Source organism: Colobus angolensis, unplaced genomic scaffold, assembly GCF_000951035.1.
Source record: "Colobus angolensis palliatus isolate OR3802 unplaced genomic scaffold, Cang.pa_1.0 Scaffold203, whole genome shotgun sequence".
Lineage (NCBI taxonomy): Eukaryota > Metazoa > Chordata > Mammalia > Primates > Cercopithecidae > Colobus > Colobus angolensis.
In genome coordinates this window covers 1,443,377-1,461,880 of record NW_012115189.1, presented here as the reverse complement: position 1 = coordinate 1,461,880, position 18,504 = coordinate 1,443,377, and the positions used below count along the sequence as shown (strand labels likewise).

The 18,504-nt window shown below is 39.1% G+C and overlaps 1 protein-coding gene and 1 pseudogene across 1 annotated transcript in view; one reads left to right on the top strand and one right to left on the bottom strand.

Moving 5' to 3' along the window:
• The window catches only part of GJB7 (gap junction protein, beta 7, 25kDa), a 31,366-nt gene extending 13,754 nt beyond the window's left edge, over positions 1-17,612 (top strand). The window contains exon 2 of the mRNA XM_011941949.1: positions 16,740-17,612. Within this exon, the coding sequence (XP_011797339.1) occupies positions 16,767-17,612 (846 nt within the window). The 5' untranslated portion in view covers positions 16,740-16,766. The remainder of the gene's footprint in view (positions 1-16,739) is intronic.
• LOC105511754 lies at positions 1,346-3,041 on the bottom strand (annotated as a pseudogene).
• Positions 17,613-18,504: the final 892 nt, after the last annotated feature.

Genomic DNA, 18,504 nt, shown 5'->3' with positions numbered 1-18,504 from the left:
AGCTGCCAAGGCTGTAGCTTGTCTTCCGAACCTCCCACATCTCTCCCTGACTGTCTATGCTAATCAGAAACATACAAGAAAGGGAATTCAGCCCAGCCAGAGGGACACTTCCAGTATTTGTTACAGATGATTCATAATATCTTTGTCTTTTTTGTCAGGGAAAGGAGATGGAGATGTGTTCCCTATATGATTATTTTAATTTGGGTAAAGAATTTTAGGTTGCACTTCTTTTCTTTCAGCACGTCACATATGTCATTACATTGTTTTCTGGAGTCCTTTGTTTTTGTTAATTGAATCAGCAGTTAGTCTTATGTTGTTTCTTTAAAAGTCATGCATCTTTCTTTCTGGTTGCCTTTAAGGTCTTCTCCGTCTCTGGTTTTTAGTAGTCTTACTATGATATACCTCAGTATGTTTTCCTTTGTATTAATCCTCCTTGGGATTCATAAAGATTCTTGAATTTATGTCGTGATAACTTTCGCATGATTTAGAAAATTCTTGGCCAATAATCAAATATTATTTCTCCTCATTTTCTCTTTTCTCTCATTTTGGGACTCTAAGTATTTATATTTTAAACTTTTCATTATGACCCAAATGTCTTTTTCTTTTTTGTTAAATACATCTTCATCTTATTTTCTCTCAGTGCTTCAATAGACATTTTCTACTGATTTGTTTTCCAGATTAATGAATCTTTTTTCAGTTAATCTGCTGTTAAAGCTATCTTTTGCAGTCTTAATTTTAGTTATGGGACTTTAATTAGTATCTCTAATTGATTTTTTAAATGTATTTTCATCCTCTGATGAAATTTTCTATCTTGTCATGTATTTTCTTGAATACATTAATAGCTATTTTAAAGTCTGTATCAACTAACATCAGTATCTGGATGCTTGTCAGTCTGTTTCTTTTATTTTTTTAGTTTAAACAAATTTTTATTACACAAAGTTGTCACATAATTGGGTATTTTCCTACTTTGTATACAATTCTTATTCTCTACAGAAAGGCTACTTAACTTTTCATCTGGTGATAGTAAGCACAAAAATTCTGACTTACAGAATAGTAAAAATACCTCTGTGATTTAAGTTGAAAGAAGTACATTGGTACATGGTGGTTGCACCCAATATCAGGAATGCACAAATGTCCTTTTATTCAAAAATACAAAATAAATTATCTGTAGGCATGGACAATGGCAGCAGTAACCCATTATATGTTGTCAACTGAAACCAGTAACTGATGGCTATAGTGATTTTCTTAAACATCAGCCTTCAGTCATTTTCTCCAACTGACTTCTCTGAAGTTATTGGTGAGGAACACTGCCTTGAGCTTCCTGTTGCAGTTCATTAATAAAGCACTATTCTAGGAATAAGAACATCTCACTTCCCATTCCACCCACTGCACCCATTCCAGGGTTCTTCCCTTCTTTAGGAATTCCTATAACTACAACTTATGATGTAGTTAACAGAGAGTCCACCCCATTAGCACCCAGTAAAGCAGTTCTCACAACCTTTGTTGGGTCAATTTTTCCTTTTTCCACCATATTCATAACATAGCATCATCACCAACTTCTGAGAAACTGCATAATTTTCTCAACTATCAAAAATCCTTCAACACCTACATGCTTAACAACAGTAACTGCAGGATTTTTGAGTGTTCTTTTAATAACTTCTATACCAATTTTTAAACCTTCATTAGCTGGAGTTAATGAATCCAAGGCTCAAATGCCCTGGAGCAGGACACAACCCTCTCCCAGAACAATGCCTTCTTCAACAGCAGCTCTTACAGCATTAAGGGCATCCATAACTCTTTCATTCATTTACTTTGACATCACCTGTCCCACCAGCCTTCAGCATTGTTACTCCATCTGAAAGTTTTGCCAGACATACATTCAGTTTTTCCTTCTCATATTCACTAATTGTAACATCTAACTGCTCAATGATTACTTGAATACATTTTTTAATTTGAGCCTTAAAAGAAAAAACCTTTTCCTTTTAAAAGCATAGCATCATATTTGGTCAAAATGACCTCTCCATTTTTTTCTAAGTTACGAGGCTAAATAGCTTCAAGATTGAGGGCTAACCCCTCTTCACTAACCACTAGACCACCGGTAGCAATAGCTATATCTTCACATTGGTTCTTTCTGTTGTCACCAAAATCTGGAGCTTTGACTGCTATGATCTGAAGACCAACTTTTAGCTTATTAAAAATGAGTGTACTTAGAGCTTCTCTATCAACATGTTTAGCAATTATGACCAAGGACTTACAGTGACGATTGGCAATTTCAAGAGCATGTACAGTGATCTGGACACTAGAAATTTTCATTTCATTCAATACCACATAGGTATCCTGGAATTCACATTTCTAACCTTTTAATGTATTAATGAAGTATGGAGAAATATAGCCTCAATCAAACTTTATGTCTTTAATAATTTCTAATTCATCATTCAGTGTTTTTGCATCCTTTACTGTGATGACACCCTTTCTTCCATTCTTTTATTTGCATCAGAAATGATGTTGCCAATTTCTTTGTCTCCATTTGCAGAAATCGTAGCAACCTGAGCAATGTCTTCAGGGGTTGTCACATTTCAGACAGCTTCTTAAGTTCAGCAATTACAGCATCAACAGCTAACATCACACTTCTGATTTCCACAGGATTAGCACTTTTGCTAATCTTTTCAAAGCCTTCCTTGGCAAAAGAGCATGCCAGTACAATAGCACTGGTGGTGGCCTCCCCAGCTTCGTCATTTGTGTTATTAGCAACATCTTGAACAAGTTTAACTCCAATATTTTTATGTTTATCCTTTACATCAATTGACTTTGCAACAGTCACACCATCTTTTGTTACTTTAGAACTTCCCCAGTTGATCAATCATTGTTTTTGGCACTACTGTAACAGCTACAGCATCTGCTAAAAAGTCTACACCTTGAAGCAATAAGTCTTGGAAATCTGCACCAAATTTTACATCTCTGGCAAAATCCCAAGTGAGATAAGGGGCTAGTACCCTAGACACTGGTCTCATCTGGCAAAAGACTGTGGGTAATTGAAGCATTTCTGTGGGATGACAGTGGGGCGTGGGTGCGGAGAGGCAGGTCGTCAGTGGCGAGTGAGGGATGAGTCTATTTCCATGTTTTTTATTAAATGGCTGAAATTATGCATTTTACACTATGGAAGTTCTTTCTAGATAATGCTGTTTTCCTCTTGAGAAGTATTTTTTTGTGTTGTTTTGTTTTTAGTTTGTGAGACACAGAGTAGGAACATATCATCTTCATCTGGTAAGGACTCCATGTGATTTAGAGTTGGATTTCAGCCCTTTCATTTCTTATTTGCCTTACTGAAATTCTGGGGTGTATACCAGGAATTCTTTACGCTGGCAAATCCTGAAGACTAATTTTAACTCACTAGCACCAAGAGATGCCAATAGCTCAGCTTCAGTCCTCAACCTGACAGTATTCACTTTCCTCTTGGTTCTCCTCTTCTTGGCCTGTGCTGCTTCTGTATCAGTGAAAACCTAAGGGAAATAGAGAAGGGGAATGTTGGGTTGGCTTCAGTGAATTTTCTTTCTCTCAGTGATCTTGGTTCCACAATTCCTGGTTACACTGGTGGCTCTCTGATGCCTTCAGACAATTTAACTTTGTTTTGTTTTTGTGTTATATTAGCTGTTCTAGTTGTTCTCAGCTAGAGGATAGATTGGCCACAAATCTGTCATAGCCAGTAGGAAGAGACCCCTCCATTCCCTTTGATTCTGTCTCTGACTCCAGCCAATACCTGCTTTCAAGGACCAGAACACTTTTACTTACTTTTGATTGATCAAAACCTCTTTAATTCTGGTGACAGAGTTGTTCAAACACTCTTTATTTCCTCCCCTTGTCCAAGGCAAGCCCTTCTCTGGAGGATCATCATAAGAAAACCAAAGAGAAAGATGACCCTGCATTCTAGGGTCAAGTGAACTATTTCTACAAAATCCTTAAGTCCTCAAACCCAGTATCCTCGTTTGCCCTGACCCTGCCTGTCCAGGTTGAGTGAGGAGCAACACTAACTCAGTGCTCATCCTACTAGAAGCTCCTGCCTCATGACACTGTAATCATTTGTGGAAGCCTAGAAATGTTTGTATCATTTACTAGACTAAATTCCTTAAGGAACTTTTATTGTCTGTATATTCAATTGCCTTTTCATATGACAGTAACTTTGTTAAATTTTCTCTAGAGAATCAACAAAGATAATTCAGTCATTTCTCCACTGTAGTTGTTTAAAATGTGCTTTTAATAATTAATAATTTTTAATTTTGTATTAATTTCATTTTTCTGATTACTTTTTACTAATAATATGTACACTGGGAATGATCAATTTGGGGAAAACGTCCATTAAGTTTCTCCATATTTGTAAGATTTTTCCACAGACTAATATCTGCCTTGATATATTTCTCTTCCACGCTCACATCCTTTTGATGCTGGGTATCACTGGACACATTCAAATTGCAATATGACATTGATCTCTGCTCCTTTGGTTACGACATTGGGTGAGTCAGCACAATGGGAGGTAGAATGATTCTTGGAAGCCACCCCTATACCATAACACATAGCCATAAATTAGCTGTAAACATAAATGAATGTGAACCACACAAGTACACCTCACTAAATCAAAACAGCCCAAATTAGCTTACCCAAACCCTTAGCTAGGTCCTGTGGCCACTCCAACTCTATCTGACAGGAGGGGAAGAGCAATGAAGGAAAAATTACAGTAGAAACAGACAGCTGTTTTGACTGATTATGGTTAAAATGTATTTGCAGATTTTACAAAAACATGTTACTATGAGAACATACTGCCCAGGCCCTTCCCAGGGCCTTACAGGGGCCATGAAGCTTAAACTTCATTAGCTTCAGGGTAAATCTACCTTATATTTAAATATTATTAAAGACCACCCCCTTCAAAGAGTTAACTAATTTAGAATGTGGGCTCTGAAATAATCATGGACCAAGAAAAGAGGGCTAGGTCTTTTCCCTTTATATAAATTCATACATATGGTCTTGGAGAGATTCAGTACCACATCAACTCCCTTCCCCTAATAGTCTTATATCAATAGGACTTCCCAAGGGGAGGAACAAAAGAGCAATAGTTATTCCCCAAATCCTTTCTCTCTTTCCCTCCAAGTCTTCGGTCCAATACACTTGTAATATTATTTAATACTTTGCCTCTTTAACCTTAAATGGAACTAACATTCATCAAATACCTATTACCTGTCAGACGCTGTTACTCAGTATCTTCACATTATTGCCAGATAATTAGGGCAACAATTCCTGAGGATATAATGAAGGTATAGTTGCAATGAGTCGATTCCATTCACTGTAGATGGGAGATCATTACTTCTGTACATATTTATGTTTCATATATTAATCTACAGGTTATATTTAAAGTATAAGGATTTATATAAATTTTCTAGAATAAGATTCTATTGGCTGTGTTTATGTCTTTATATAAAATTTAACTCTTAAAATAGGATTTTTCTTGGGGGTATGTGTGAAAGTGATTAAGAATTATTTATTTGGCAAAAGTTGGTGGAGATCAGTTTGTTATTTGTTTCCCAACACCTGCATTAACATCCATGTGCACACAGTTTTTTTTTAAGCAAATTCAAATAAGGAAGGAGCAAGATAAAATCCTAGATTTATCTATCACATGACTATAATAACTATTGTACTGTATATACAGCAAATATATAAGTTGGCTCTAAATGTTTTCTGATACTGCACATTTGTTTTCTTAAGATCCACAAAATGCTGATGAGTGAAATACAGCTTTTCATTTGTTGACTCAACAACCAGAAAACTAATTAGGGCTAGAGGCACATGCATTCATCAACTTAGAACCCTGTCAAACCCTGAAAGGTCTGAGGCAGTGGTAGCTAAATTGATGTTAGGAATATGTGAGTTCTTCTTTCTTAGGAAAAATAAGATCTCAAAACATTTCTTGGACATGGAAATTGCTTAGAACATATTTAATGCTTTAAGTGCAAATATTGAAAATGTGAGCCCTTTCAATTACTGGGGAGGAGACATGGTATCTAGCTGGGACCAGAGTGGCGGCTCTGCTGACGGTCAGCCATGGTGTGGGGCAAGGTCCTTCACCATGCCTGGCACCACTAGGTTGCCAGGCAGCAATGAACTGTGATTAAAATCAAGAAATCAGGACTTACGTTTTCATTGGAAAAAGGCTGAAAACTCACTTCAGATATAGAAATGGTGCTAAAATGTGACCATTTCTATGCCCCTCAGATATTCTGTACCCACAGAGTATTTTCCCTCCATTCTTTCCTACATCAGTCAGAAGATGGATGAACCACCTAGGGCACCAGAAAAAGCAGCAGCTGAAGGCACAGAGCCCTTCACCCTATTCTTCCCTGAACAGGAAACCTCAAAAACACTTGTCATTTGATAGAGTTGATGTCACAAATGTCAATCATTACTAAGTAATGCTTATTGCATTCCTGGAGTTGCTCTAGATGCTACAAATCATCTCTTACTACTGGTACAACTGAGAATTGCCAGTCACTTCCTTCTTCATGTAGGTATCTTATGTTTCCAAATTGTATCAAGAAGTAATTGTTCTGAGATGTGGAGGCAGCCCTCCCCACAGTGTTTTGCTGCCCAGTACAAAAGGTAGTTGTTTTTTCCCCCAAATCTATGCATACCTCTCTCATTTCTTATGCCATTTTTTTTTTTTTTTTTTTGGCCAGGAAATTATACAACCCAAGGTCAGTGTTGCTTTCAAAGATAATGATAGCTGCCATCTATTGAGCAGCTACTGTTTTGTTTAACCATTATAAAAACACTGCGAAGCAAGGAATCCTTTTCCCATTTTGAGACAAGGAAATGGAAGTTCAGAGAAGTCAAGCATCTTGAGCAAGGCTACGAAGTAAGAAATAAGTCTAGGATTCCAAGCCCAGTTTGTTTGAACTCAGAGTCTATGGGATGGATAGATGGATATATATTGTGGGGGAAACAAACAAACAAACCTGGAATTAGAAATGACACCAAATTCTGATAAGTAACTCCCCTGTACCTTGCCTCTCCGGGATAAATATCTCAAGTTGCTACAATCCTTCTTTCTATGACATAGTTAGAGATGTCCTCATCACTCTGGTCACTGTCTTTTAGACCTACTTGAGTTTGTCAAAGGCCCTGTTCAGGCCAAAACAAAACACAGTGCTCCAACTGCCTTTAACCAGTGCAAAAAAGACCAGAACCCCTGGCTTCTCTTGGGAGGGATACTGCTGAGAAATAAAGGTCAAGTTTAAAGCACAGTTCTACATGTGTGATGGTTCCCAATGCATAGTAGTGCTTGTACTTTCATCACTGCAGCCAGCTCTGGTGCTAATGCTTAGAACCTTGACCATGTTCTTCTCATATGGCAGCTGCATTCAACACAGCTCTGTGGTCTTTCTCAATAGAGTGATCACTCAGATGTGTCGTCCTGCAGCCCCCACCCTTGTGTCGTTCATCGAGAGGGACACACCAGTCGTTCAAAGGCTCTGGCTTACACTGCCTTTGTCTGCTCTGGGCTGTGCGCTTTCTGATTGTCTTGCAGGATCACTTATTCACACTGAAGAGGCAGCTATTAAAACTGAAATCCAAAAGGGGCAGAGAAGAACGAGGCTTATAATATTCATCCCATTTCTCCAGTTCTGCTGTTTTTATTTCACTTTACCCTTAGCCTTTTGACTTCAATATGGTGTTATTTTCTATTACAATACTCCACTGTTTCTGTGGTCATTATTATATTTGTTTCTCCCAAACCAAAGATGGAGGTGGAAGAATTAAATCCCTTTGTCAAAAGTATAGCAGAGGCACTGTGTCCATAACATGCCCATGTTAATGCCTCTCTTTCCATAAAGATCCAACTTGTATCCTGCTCTCCATAGAACCTCTTCTGATCGCCCCCAGCCCCTGGTAATTTCTCCTTCTTCCAGCTTCTGTGTGCGATACTGCAAGATACTGGAGGAATCTTTGTCTGGAAAATTACACCTCTGTCATACTGGATTCTTGCATGCTACCTTTGTTTGGGTTAGTGCTGACATTTTTAGAAGGCTGGGATCCTCTGAATCATCAGCACCTGGGGCTTCAGTACAGTAACCTTCAAGGTTGTGGCAACAACAAACGTCCTCAGCCCCGCTGCTCCTAGCAGAAGGTGTTTTAGCACAAACAAGTGATGCTTTAAGTTCATGGATAAAGTTTGGTGAGTGCCAATAATAAACAAAGGAGTGGAAACTGAAAGGGACAAACAATTCCAGAGACAAGACTTCGGGATCTTATCACGATGGTAACCCTTTGGGAACTGGGAACTGGATCAATACTCTGGGATCCTGGGATCTCCGTAAAACAAAACAAAACAAACAAAAACAAAACAAAAACTCAGAAAACAAAGCAATATCTGCTTTACTGGATATGGAGAAAATTTATCTAGTAATTGCCTAGTAACATAACTAATAATATAAATTGATGATTAAAAAAAATAAACTGCAGGCCAGGCACGGTGGCTCACACCTGTAATCCCAGCACTTTGGGAGGCTGAGGCAGGTAGATCACAAGGTCAAGAGATGGAGACCATCCTGGTCAACATGGTGAAACCCTGTCTCTACTGAAAATACAAAAATTAGCTGGGCGTGGTGGTGTGTGCCTGTAGTCCCTGCTACTCGGGAGGCTGAGGCAGGAGAATCACTTGAACCTGGGAAGGGGAGGTTGCAGTGAGCCGAGATCGCTCCTCCGCACTCCAGTTTGGCGACAGCGCGAGACTCTGTCTCAAAACATAAATAAATAAATAGAATAAAAGAAAATAAACTACATGCTCCTTCGGATTTTGGATTGCATATATGGATATATGGAATAATTCCAAGGGGTGTGAATATGAAGAGCAACCAGAGAGAACCTGCGCTGAAACTCACATGGTTTGCGGATGTGGATACCACAATGTGAAGAAAAGAGCCCTACTTCTTTCTATACTTTTCATGCTGGCTCTGAGTCCTAAAGCAGGTCACTCTCTGTGGTTATGTTTTCTCATCTCTAAAATGAAGGAATGAAGGTGTTAAATTTCATGCTATCTAAAACATTTCCAACTGTAAAATTCTCTAAGCTATTCCCATTCCAGCAGGAAATCATTTTGTTTTCACTTCTACATATCTTTAATTTTAGATGATCTCATGCCTAGAAATGGTTCCATAAAAGGATAAAGTACTTTAAATCACTCTCTCTCTCATCTGTTTTTTTGTATACATAGAAAATGTCTGTTATCAGTGATTTCTGGGGTTGGGAAAGTGATTTTTACTTTTCTCTCTACTGCTGTGCTATTAGATTTTTAAAAAATAATAGCATACATTTATTAAAAATATGAAAATGAAAACTATGCCATTTTACTTTCTGGATTTCCAAGAATAGGACACATGAAGTGAAGTTAAATTAAGCTCAACAAAGATAAATTAACTTAAATTGTTATTTTGTTCATTGAATTTTTGTAGGTAGTTTTTGATAAAATGTTGGAAAATCATTTAAAGAGATGAAACACACTCTCATTGTTCCAGGTTCTTTGTGTAGATGATAGCAAGGTTTTATACAAAGGAATATTCAATGAACTGTGTGTATGTGAGCGACTTTGGATTTTTTCCAGTTTCAGTTCTCTTTCAATACATACTGAAAACAGCAGAGAACCAGTAATTCTTATCTAAGCTATGTGCCAAAACAAATGATCAGGTTACACTTGTTTGGCTTACACTACCTTGGAAACGACTGGGCTTAAAGCACTAGTTTGCTTTCAGGGAAACAATATAATCAACTCATGCTTTTTTAAATCAAATGAGTAACTGACTGGATCTCTTATTAATCTCCACATCTGTGTCAAGAGGTAAGTTAAGCTTATTTTTCTTACGATAGATTTTGTCTATTTAAAGGGAAAATTGCATTTCTTGTAATTGGGTAGTCATTATTTCTTTTTAAAAAGTTTCAGTGACAGAAGTTATCCAAATTATTGCAAATCTCATCATACTGCCATTCAGTTTTGTGCCGCATCACATGTGCTCTTTCTAGATAAGCTGCCACGAAGTAAAGTTGCCTATGTAGAATGTGTGGTTGACTCTAGAGCTTTCAGAGAGTGTAGCCAAGAAAGAATGCCAGACCTGAGCAAAAAGTGTGAGGGCTGATGTGAATGAGCAGGATGAGGGGGCACAGAAGAGCAGTCCAGGACCCTCTAGGGACATTTTCTGTGTGGATGGAGGGCAACTTTAGCACTGTTTCTAATAGGGGATTCTCTAAAAATGACAATGCTTATACAGGAAATTTAAAAACCTTGCAAGTGGTGTGTATGCACATATGTCGGCCTGTGTGGGTACTGTTCTTTCTACTCAGTATTTCATGGATTCCCAGTGTCAAAAATTATTTTTTTAATATACAATTATTTACATGTATCAAACCTAAAACTACATGTAGATTTATGGCTCTTATGCATCTACATTTACAAAATAAAAATTGAACATTACAAAACCAATACAATTAAAATAATTAAAGTTTAGCCGACAGAAGATATGTTGCTGAAACTAAATCACTACTCATTGAGAGAACCAGCTACTGACTATAGAAGCCTGATTCTTTGAAGCTGGGTTCACCTGTTCTGTGGGCCAGGTGATGGCTTGTCTGTTGTCTACCACTTGTCTCCAATCAAACTACTAGCAGGCTTCATTCCTGCTGTATATCTACCCATCGTGCTTCATTTATTTGACTTTCTCTTGAGCATACCCATTATGTGTTGTTTCTCATAGGCTGAAATAATTGAAGTTCTGGTACTTGGTTCCAGTATGATTTTAAGTACTATGTAAATGTTTTATGCAAAGGGCCAGATAGTAAATATTTTAGGTTTTGAGGGGCATCCTGTCTCTGTCGCAACTACTCCACACTGCAGTTCTAGCATGAAAGCAGCCATCAACAACAGTAAACATTTAGGTATGGCTGAGTCTCAAAAAGTGTTATTTACAAAACAGGTGGTGGACTGGATTGGGCCTGAGTGCTGTGTGGTTTGCAGAATGCTCATAAATGTGAGTGCAGAAATGCTGACATCCTCTGGCAGTCCTGAAATATGAGCTGGTCATTCAGCTTTTTTGCTTTTCTGTTTGTTTTTTAAAAGCTTAGGAATATGAACATACATATAAACTTCTTGTAGACACTTGAGAATATAACAACAAACCCTCAGGGGACCACAGATTGGGAAACAACGTTTTAGGGATTTTCCAAATAGGCCATCTTCAAAAATAAAAATGCCTCGTTCAAACAGGGAATTAGAGTTTGCTAGTGTCCGCAGGCACAACAGGACTCAGAGATGGAAAGATGCCTGTGGGAGGAAATAGTTTTCTTCAGGGGTTAGATGATTTGTATGCAAGGCAGAACAGAGTTATGAATGGACCAGAGAATCCAACACTCAGAGGAGAGCAGAGACTAGCCATGCAGAACTAGGGTTCTTCTACTGCTGGATTTGCTACTGACTTATTGGGAGTGTTGGATGACTCTCCTACCTCTCTGAGTTTTTCAGTTTTCCCATCACTGAATTGAAGGTTGTACCATACATCCTGCTCACTACTGAAGATGGAGGTAAGCATTGGATGAGATGCTGTGAAATGCTACAGAAATGGTCAAGTGCCCAAGGGTAAGCATTATTGCTATTAAGAGGTGAAAGGAGCTGGGTATGAAGGCTGATGGATTTTTCAGGGAGTGTCGCTGGCAATCTGCAAGGCAATTGGAAATCCAGTGCTCCTCAAACACAAGTTTCAAACCAGCACTTTTGGGGAATGACGAAGCAGCTCTCTGGCTCCCAGCAGTGCAAGAGCTTTTTGGACAGTATTTATGCAGGTAGCCTTGCCTGTCTTCCTCCCAGAGGCCAGCTTGACATTGCCTGAACCTCGCAGGAAGTAAAGCCTCCAGTGTTGGGCGAGAAGTTGCTGGTGTGGCAAAGCTCATACTGTAATAAGAGAAGAACAAGTGGGCTGCTCAACAGGGGTCTTAACAGTGTCACCACAATCAGAACTGGCACTCAGTTCCAAAAGTTCAGAAAGTCAGGCATATTGTTTACTCAGAGTTCAATCTATTCTAAGGGATTCATCCACATGAGCCAAGCCCAGGGACCTGATTTATAAAATGCATCTCCAGCAACTGGAACTCTTGTGTCTAATTTCAGGAGGACTTCCTTGCACAGCATAAACCATTTCAGCAAGAAAAAAATTATTACTCAGAAGGCTGCTTGGTAAATTGGCGTAGTGAGAATCAATTATTATGTGTAGTATCTGAAATTCAACATTTCCTGTGCATTCTACACTTTTATTTGCTTCATCTGGCAACTCTAGTTCCTTCTCTTAAAGAACATGTGGTTCTGTAAAGACATTAATCACAAAACAAGTATATGATGACAACTTATAAGTGGCATGAAGGAAAAAAGCCAATATAATGAACAAGAATACCAAGGAAAACCTAATTTAGATTAGTGGGGTCAGGGAAAGCCACTCTGACTCAGGTTAAGGGGACCAGAGTATTGTAGGAAGGAGGAACAGAATGGATGTACTGTGTAAAGGAGAAACCAAAAGAAGGAAAGCGTGTCTGGAATTCAGTATCCTTTGGAGATGTGCAAGACAAGGTTGGAGATGCAGGCATGGGCACAACTACACAGGCTTTTGTTGTCCAGATAAGAGTTTGGCCTCTTTTCCCCTACTCTCAATGCAACAGAAAACCATGGTAGGGCAGAGAAATGAGAATACACAGTCTCCATTTTAGAAGTTAATCTGAATGGATAATGGGTTGGAGGGGCAAGAATGAGAAAACGAGTGACAGCTAGAAAGCTGCTATGGTGTCTAGGCCGGAGATGAAGGTGGCTTGGATTAGAGTGGTGCAAGTGCAGATGAAAAGAGTGAAAAGTTTTGCTATGTATTTCAAAGGTAAAAACTTTGGCCTTGAATGTAGATTGGATGTGGGGTTTGAGGCAGAGAGAAGGATGAAGAATGACTTCCAAGTTTCTGGCTTCGACACTTGGGTGGATGGTGGTGCAATTTACTGAGGCAGAGAACACTGAGAAGGATCATTGCTTTGGCTGGGAGGCAGAAAGTGAAGAAAGTACTGGCAAGATTTCACTTTTGAATATTTTAAGTTTATGAGATGACATCCTGGTGGAGGTGACAAGAAGGCAGCTGAAAGTCAGAGATGAGAGGTCTGCACTGGAGATACATGATTTGGGAACACTGACATATATGTAGAGGCAAGAAGGATTTAAAAGGATTCACTATATGATTTTCCTACATGGTAATCTTCCAGATGTCTGTTAATTAGCTTGCTTTGTAAACATTATTCTATAAACGGCTTTCTCCAATTGTTACAAGAACCAAATATATACGTATGAAAGAGTGATAGGTCTCTGATTTCATAGCGTTTCTTATTAGGTTTTTTTCAGATTTAATTTTTATATTCTTATTGTAAAGGATAAGAATGTCATTTTCTTTCCATCAGCAAAATATCTGAAAATAGGGGCCAGGCATGGTGGCTCATGCCTGTAATCCCAGCACTTTGGGAGGCTGAGGTGGGCAGATCGCAAGGTCAGGAGTTCGAGACCAGCCTGACCAATATGGTGAAACTCCATCTCTACTAGAAACACAAAAATTAGCCAGCTGTGATGGCAGGCACCTGTAATCCCAGCTACTCGGGAGGCTGAGGCAGGAGAATCGCTTGAACCCAGGAGGTGGAGGTTGCAGTGAGCTGAGATTGCACCACTGCACTGTAGCCTGGGCAACAGAGCGAGACTCCATTTGAAAAAAAAATTTTTTAAAAATAGGATGGACATTTATCAGATAAGTCATAATTATGACATTTGATGTCATCATCCTCTGATTCTATTCAAAGATCAGTCACTTTTTTTTGTTGCCTTTCTTTTAGCAACACAGTATCTTACCTTCCTCCTACCTCTAAAATGCCCAACAAGGTACTTTCAAATGTTCAGTAAGATTACATAACTATCCTCTTGAGTAATATGGACAAACGCCCAGTGATACATGTCATGGGGAAACATAATATTTTTTTCCTTTTTAATCTTTGGGGCTTTAATAATTCATAAAGACATTAACCTTTCCAGTGGGCTTAAGAATCCTTTTTATTTAATACAATTTTGTTTGTGTCCTGAAAACAAGGACATTGAAGTATTTATTCCCTGCTGAATAGGGCATTGTGTACACGTAGCTTTGTTTTCCCTGAAAATACCTCTTAGCCTTCATTTGCCTTCTCAGAGCTCTGGAATGTGGGCTTGCTCTATATTGCTTCCTCTGTAAGAGAACATGTATTATGCTCCCAACATGCATGCTGTTGAAACATCTCAGTTTTCTTAACTCCCTGTTTCCCCTCACATCACCATTTCCAAGATTCTCTTTTGGCTGAGTCTATGCAGAAAACAAGTAGTATTAATTATTGTAATAGGAAACATGAGTTGAAAAGGCAAAGCTTTCACCTGAGAAATTATAAATTATTAGTGGCAGGCCTGGAGCTCTAGCCCATATCTACTGGTTATGGTAGAAAGTTTAAAAAGTGGCTCTCGACTGGGAAGATTTTGTCTCCCCTCTCCAGGGAGCATTTGGAAATATATGGAGACATTTTTGGTTGTCACAAATGGTAGGGGAGCTGGTTTCTAGCTGCCAGGGGCCAGAGATGCTGCTAAACTTCCTACAATGCACAGGACAGCTGCTGAAATAAATAATTAATCAGCCCAAAATGTGTATGGTGCGAATGCTGAGAAACCTTGCTGTCAGATAATGGAAATTAGACTTGAGCCCTGCTCTGCATCTTACTTTGTGACCTCGAGAAAGTGGCTTCATTTCTGAGTCTGCCTTTTCATTTGCAAGAACAAAACCACCACCATCATAAGGCAAACAAAGACAAAAAACAAAACAAAACAAAAAACCACCTTTCAGAGTGGTTTTGAGAGATCAATTCAAAAGCACAGAACAGAGTTCTGAGCATATCATGGACCCAACAAACAATGAATCAGGCCCATCCCACGGAGTTCAATGATAAGATGGAAGCAGTCAGTGCCAGTGAAATGAAAAAGAAGACTCTTCAGATCCTTATTAGCTTTTATTGGGAAAAGAGCAAGAGATGTGAAGAAGTTTAAGAGAATTAAATAGTATCGAGGATGTACTAGAAGGCAAGGGGAGATGATGAGACTGGAAATAGAACCTAGTGACAGAGTTGTAGGAGTGATGAGATTTCAGCAGTGACCTGGAGATGGATTTGAGATGCATTTGGGAGGAATCTGAAGAACTTTGTGGGCAATTAAAAAAGGGTTATGGGAGAGGAGTCTAGGATGAATATGAGATTTCTGATGGGCGCTTTGGTGTTGGTGATGCCATTCAATAAGAATGAAATCGAACGGCAAGGAAAAGAATAAATTCAGTTGTAGATGTATCAAGTTCAGAATTCTTGTGGGACATTTAGATGATCACCACGAGGCAGGGAACTATGTAGGTTTAGGGAGAGTCAGGAAGGTGAAAGCAGAAGTCGAATCCATGGGGATGAGTGAAATTTTCTAGGGAGAGCATGAAGAGTAAGAAAAGAGCAAAGGACAGAATTCTTAAGAGCTGGACAACAAAAACGAAGATGAAAGAATCAGGCGGTGTGAAACAAGAAGGGAGGGTAGAGTGGTGTAGAACTCAAGTCTGAAGAAGTTTCAGGAACACAAGTGCAGGCAACAGTGTCAAATGTCACAGGAAAATTACATAAAATTCAAGTGTCCACAAGATTTGGCAGTTGCATGACAGTGCTAACTTTAGAATAAATGTTAAGTACAATGATGAGCAGAAAACCTACACTCAGTGAGGTGAGGAGTAAATAATAGTTAAGGAAGTAGAAATGAGGGATAAAGGAAGAAAGACTGTCAGCAAGATAAGCTATGAAGATTCTCCCTCTCCCCCACTAAAAATGGACACTTAAGCATATTTGTAGGCTGAAAGGAAAGAGACAAGGGAGATTGAAGACCACAGAATACAAAACAGGGAAAACTGACAGATCAAGAATGGGATATAGAGTGTGAATGATTATTTTGGGGCAAGAAGAGGGAGACTCTCCCTCCAAACTGGGTAAAGAAGGTAATTGGGTGTGAATATGTCAGTCTGGAGGGTGAGGGAGAGGAAGTTTGTATTGGAGAGCTTCACTTTTCATTATCAAATTGGTGGCAAGCTGAGCTGCTGATATGGGATATGCGAAACAAGAGGAAGTAGGAGCAGGCAATAAACCTCAAGGATTGGGAGGGGCATTAGCGAATTAGAGAAAGTGAGTAGAGACTACAGCGTCAACAATCTGGCATGTGAAGGACATCTCAAGATACCAGGATCACCTTGATATTCATATCTAATTCTCTTCATATCAGTAACATGACCCATCCATCTTTAGAGGGAAGCAATAAACTAGAAAGATTTTGCCAACCACAGAATTGTTTGAAAATGGGGTAGTGGGCAGTGGGGTAGATGACCAACCAAATCTCAAATTAAAGTGGACATAGGATTAATTATGTCCATGGACCAGTTGTATCATCTCCTTATACGTAAGCACATCCTTCGGGATTCTTGGAGAGCCCTAAACCACCAGAGTTGTAATGCAGATATTGTAATTTATCTTACATAATCCCTCAAATAGTAGAAATGATCTGTAGAATAGAAGTAAATGAATCCTGATGAAATTGTTTTATTTTGCAGAGTCTTGCCTTCTTTTGAGCCCAAGTCATGAGTTGGATGTTCCTCAGAGATCTCCTGAGTGGAGTAAATAAATACTCCACTGGGATTGGACAGATTTGGCTGGTTGTCGTGTTTGTCTTCCGTTTGCTGGTCTACATGGTGGCAGCACAGCATGTGTGGAAAGATGAGCAGAAAGAGTTTGAGTGCAACAGTAGACAGCCCGGTTGTGAAAATGTGTGTTTTGATGACTTCTTCCCCATTTCCCAAGTCAGACTTTGGGCCTTACAACTGATCATGGTCTCCACACCTTTGCTTCTGGTGGTTTTACATGTAGCCCATCGTAAGAGTAGAGAGAAAAGGCACAGAAACAAACTCTATGTCAGCCTAGGTACAATGGATGGTGGTCTATGGTACACTTATCTTATCAGCCTCATTGTTAAAACTGGTTTTGAAATTGGCTTCCTTGTTCTATTTTATAAACTATATGATGGCTTTAGTGTTCCCTACCTTATAAAGTGTGATTTGAAGCCTTGTCCCAACACTGTGGACTGCTTCATCTCCAGACCCACTGAGAAGACGGTCTTCATCCTCTTCTTGGTCATCACCTCATGCTTGTGTATTGTGTTGAATTTCATTGAACTGAGTTTTCTGGTTCTCAAGTGCTTTATTAAGTGCTGTCTCCAAAAATATTCAAAAAAAAAACCCAATTCCTCAGTGTGTGAGTGCCACAGCCTCAGACATGTTGAATGTGGTAGGAGAGGGACCCTACTCCAGAATCATAATTCACACTTGGCCAGAAACATACTCCCACTACCTGAAGCAAAGCTACTCAGTGACACGCAAGAGGGTTACACAAAGAAAACCTGCATCCCTCCTCAGCAAGGCCTAAGCTGAGTTGGAAGACAAAGCATGTCAGCCTTAGTATCATTTGGGAGGAATTTTTTTACATTGTCAATATGCTTTCAGTTATGAGCACTAGACAGAGGTCTCATTGTTTTGTTGTAGGGTTCTCCAGTATGTGGATAACATTAGTTGTTTTAGAACAGGTAATTGCAAATTAGTCTGAAGAAATCTAACAGGATTCTTTTAAGAGCTTAGATTTTTCAGGAAAAAACAAAAAAAGAAACCCTGTGTCAGTTTTCTGTTTTTTCTAACTATCTCATTACAATTTGTGCACAATGAACTGGAAAATATAAAAAGTGACACTTTAGACAAATGTGATGGCCTTCGAGCTGAAATGAAGGAACTGGCAATCTTTCCAAAGTGGCAGCCGAGGCCCCACTCCCTGTCCTACTCAATCTCTATAGGGAAAAACTGTGGGATAGGACATTAGCCAGCTGGAGACACACAGACGAACATTCAACAGGAAAATCTCCAGGCCTTTTTCCCATTCAGGGATCCTTGGATGTAAGAGGACTAGAGGAGAGGGAGGAAAGCTATCATTTCAGTGGTCTCCAAATTAAGTACAAATATTACTGGGAGGTATCCCACTTAAGCCTGAACCAGCAGATGTTCAAAAGGGTCACTCTAGAGTGACAAAGGAAGGCAGGTCCCCCAGAAGGCAACACATTGATAGGAAATGGAGGCCACAGAAAAAGAATGTGCCCACTTGACAATTACTTAAGATTTCTATTTAACCAAAAGAACATTGAAATACTTTGTAAATATTCATATTGTTGAACCTTTCGTAATCAGGAATTCCCTATGTACTATATAGTATGCATGTCCCAGTTTGCCTACAATTTAGTAGTATATCTCCCTCTAGGACAAACAGTAAAATGTGTAC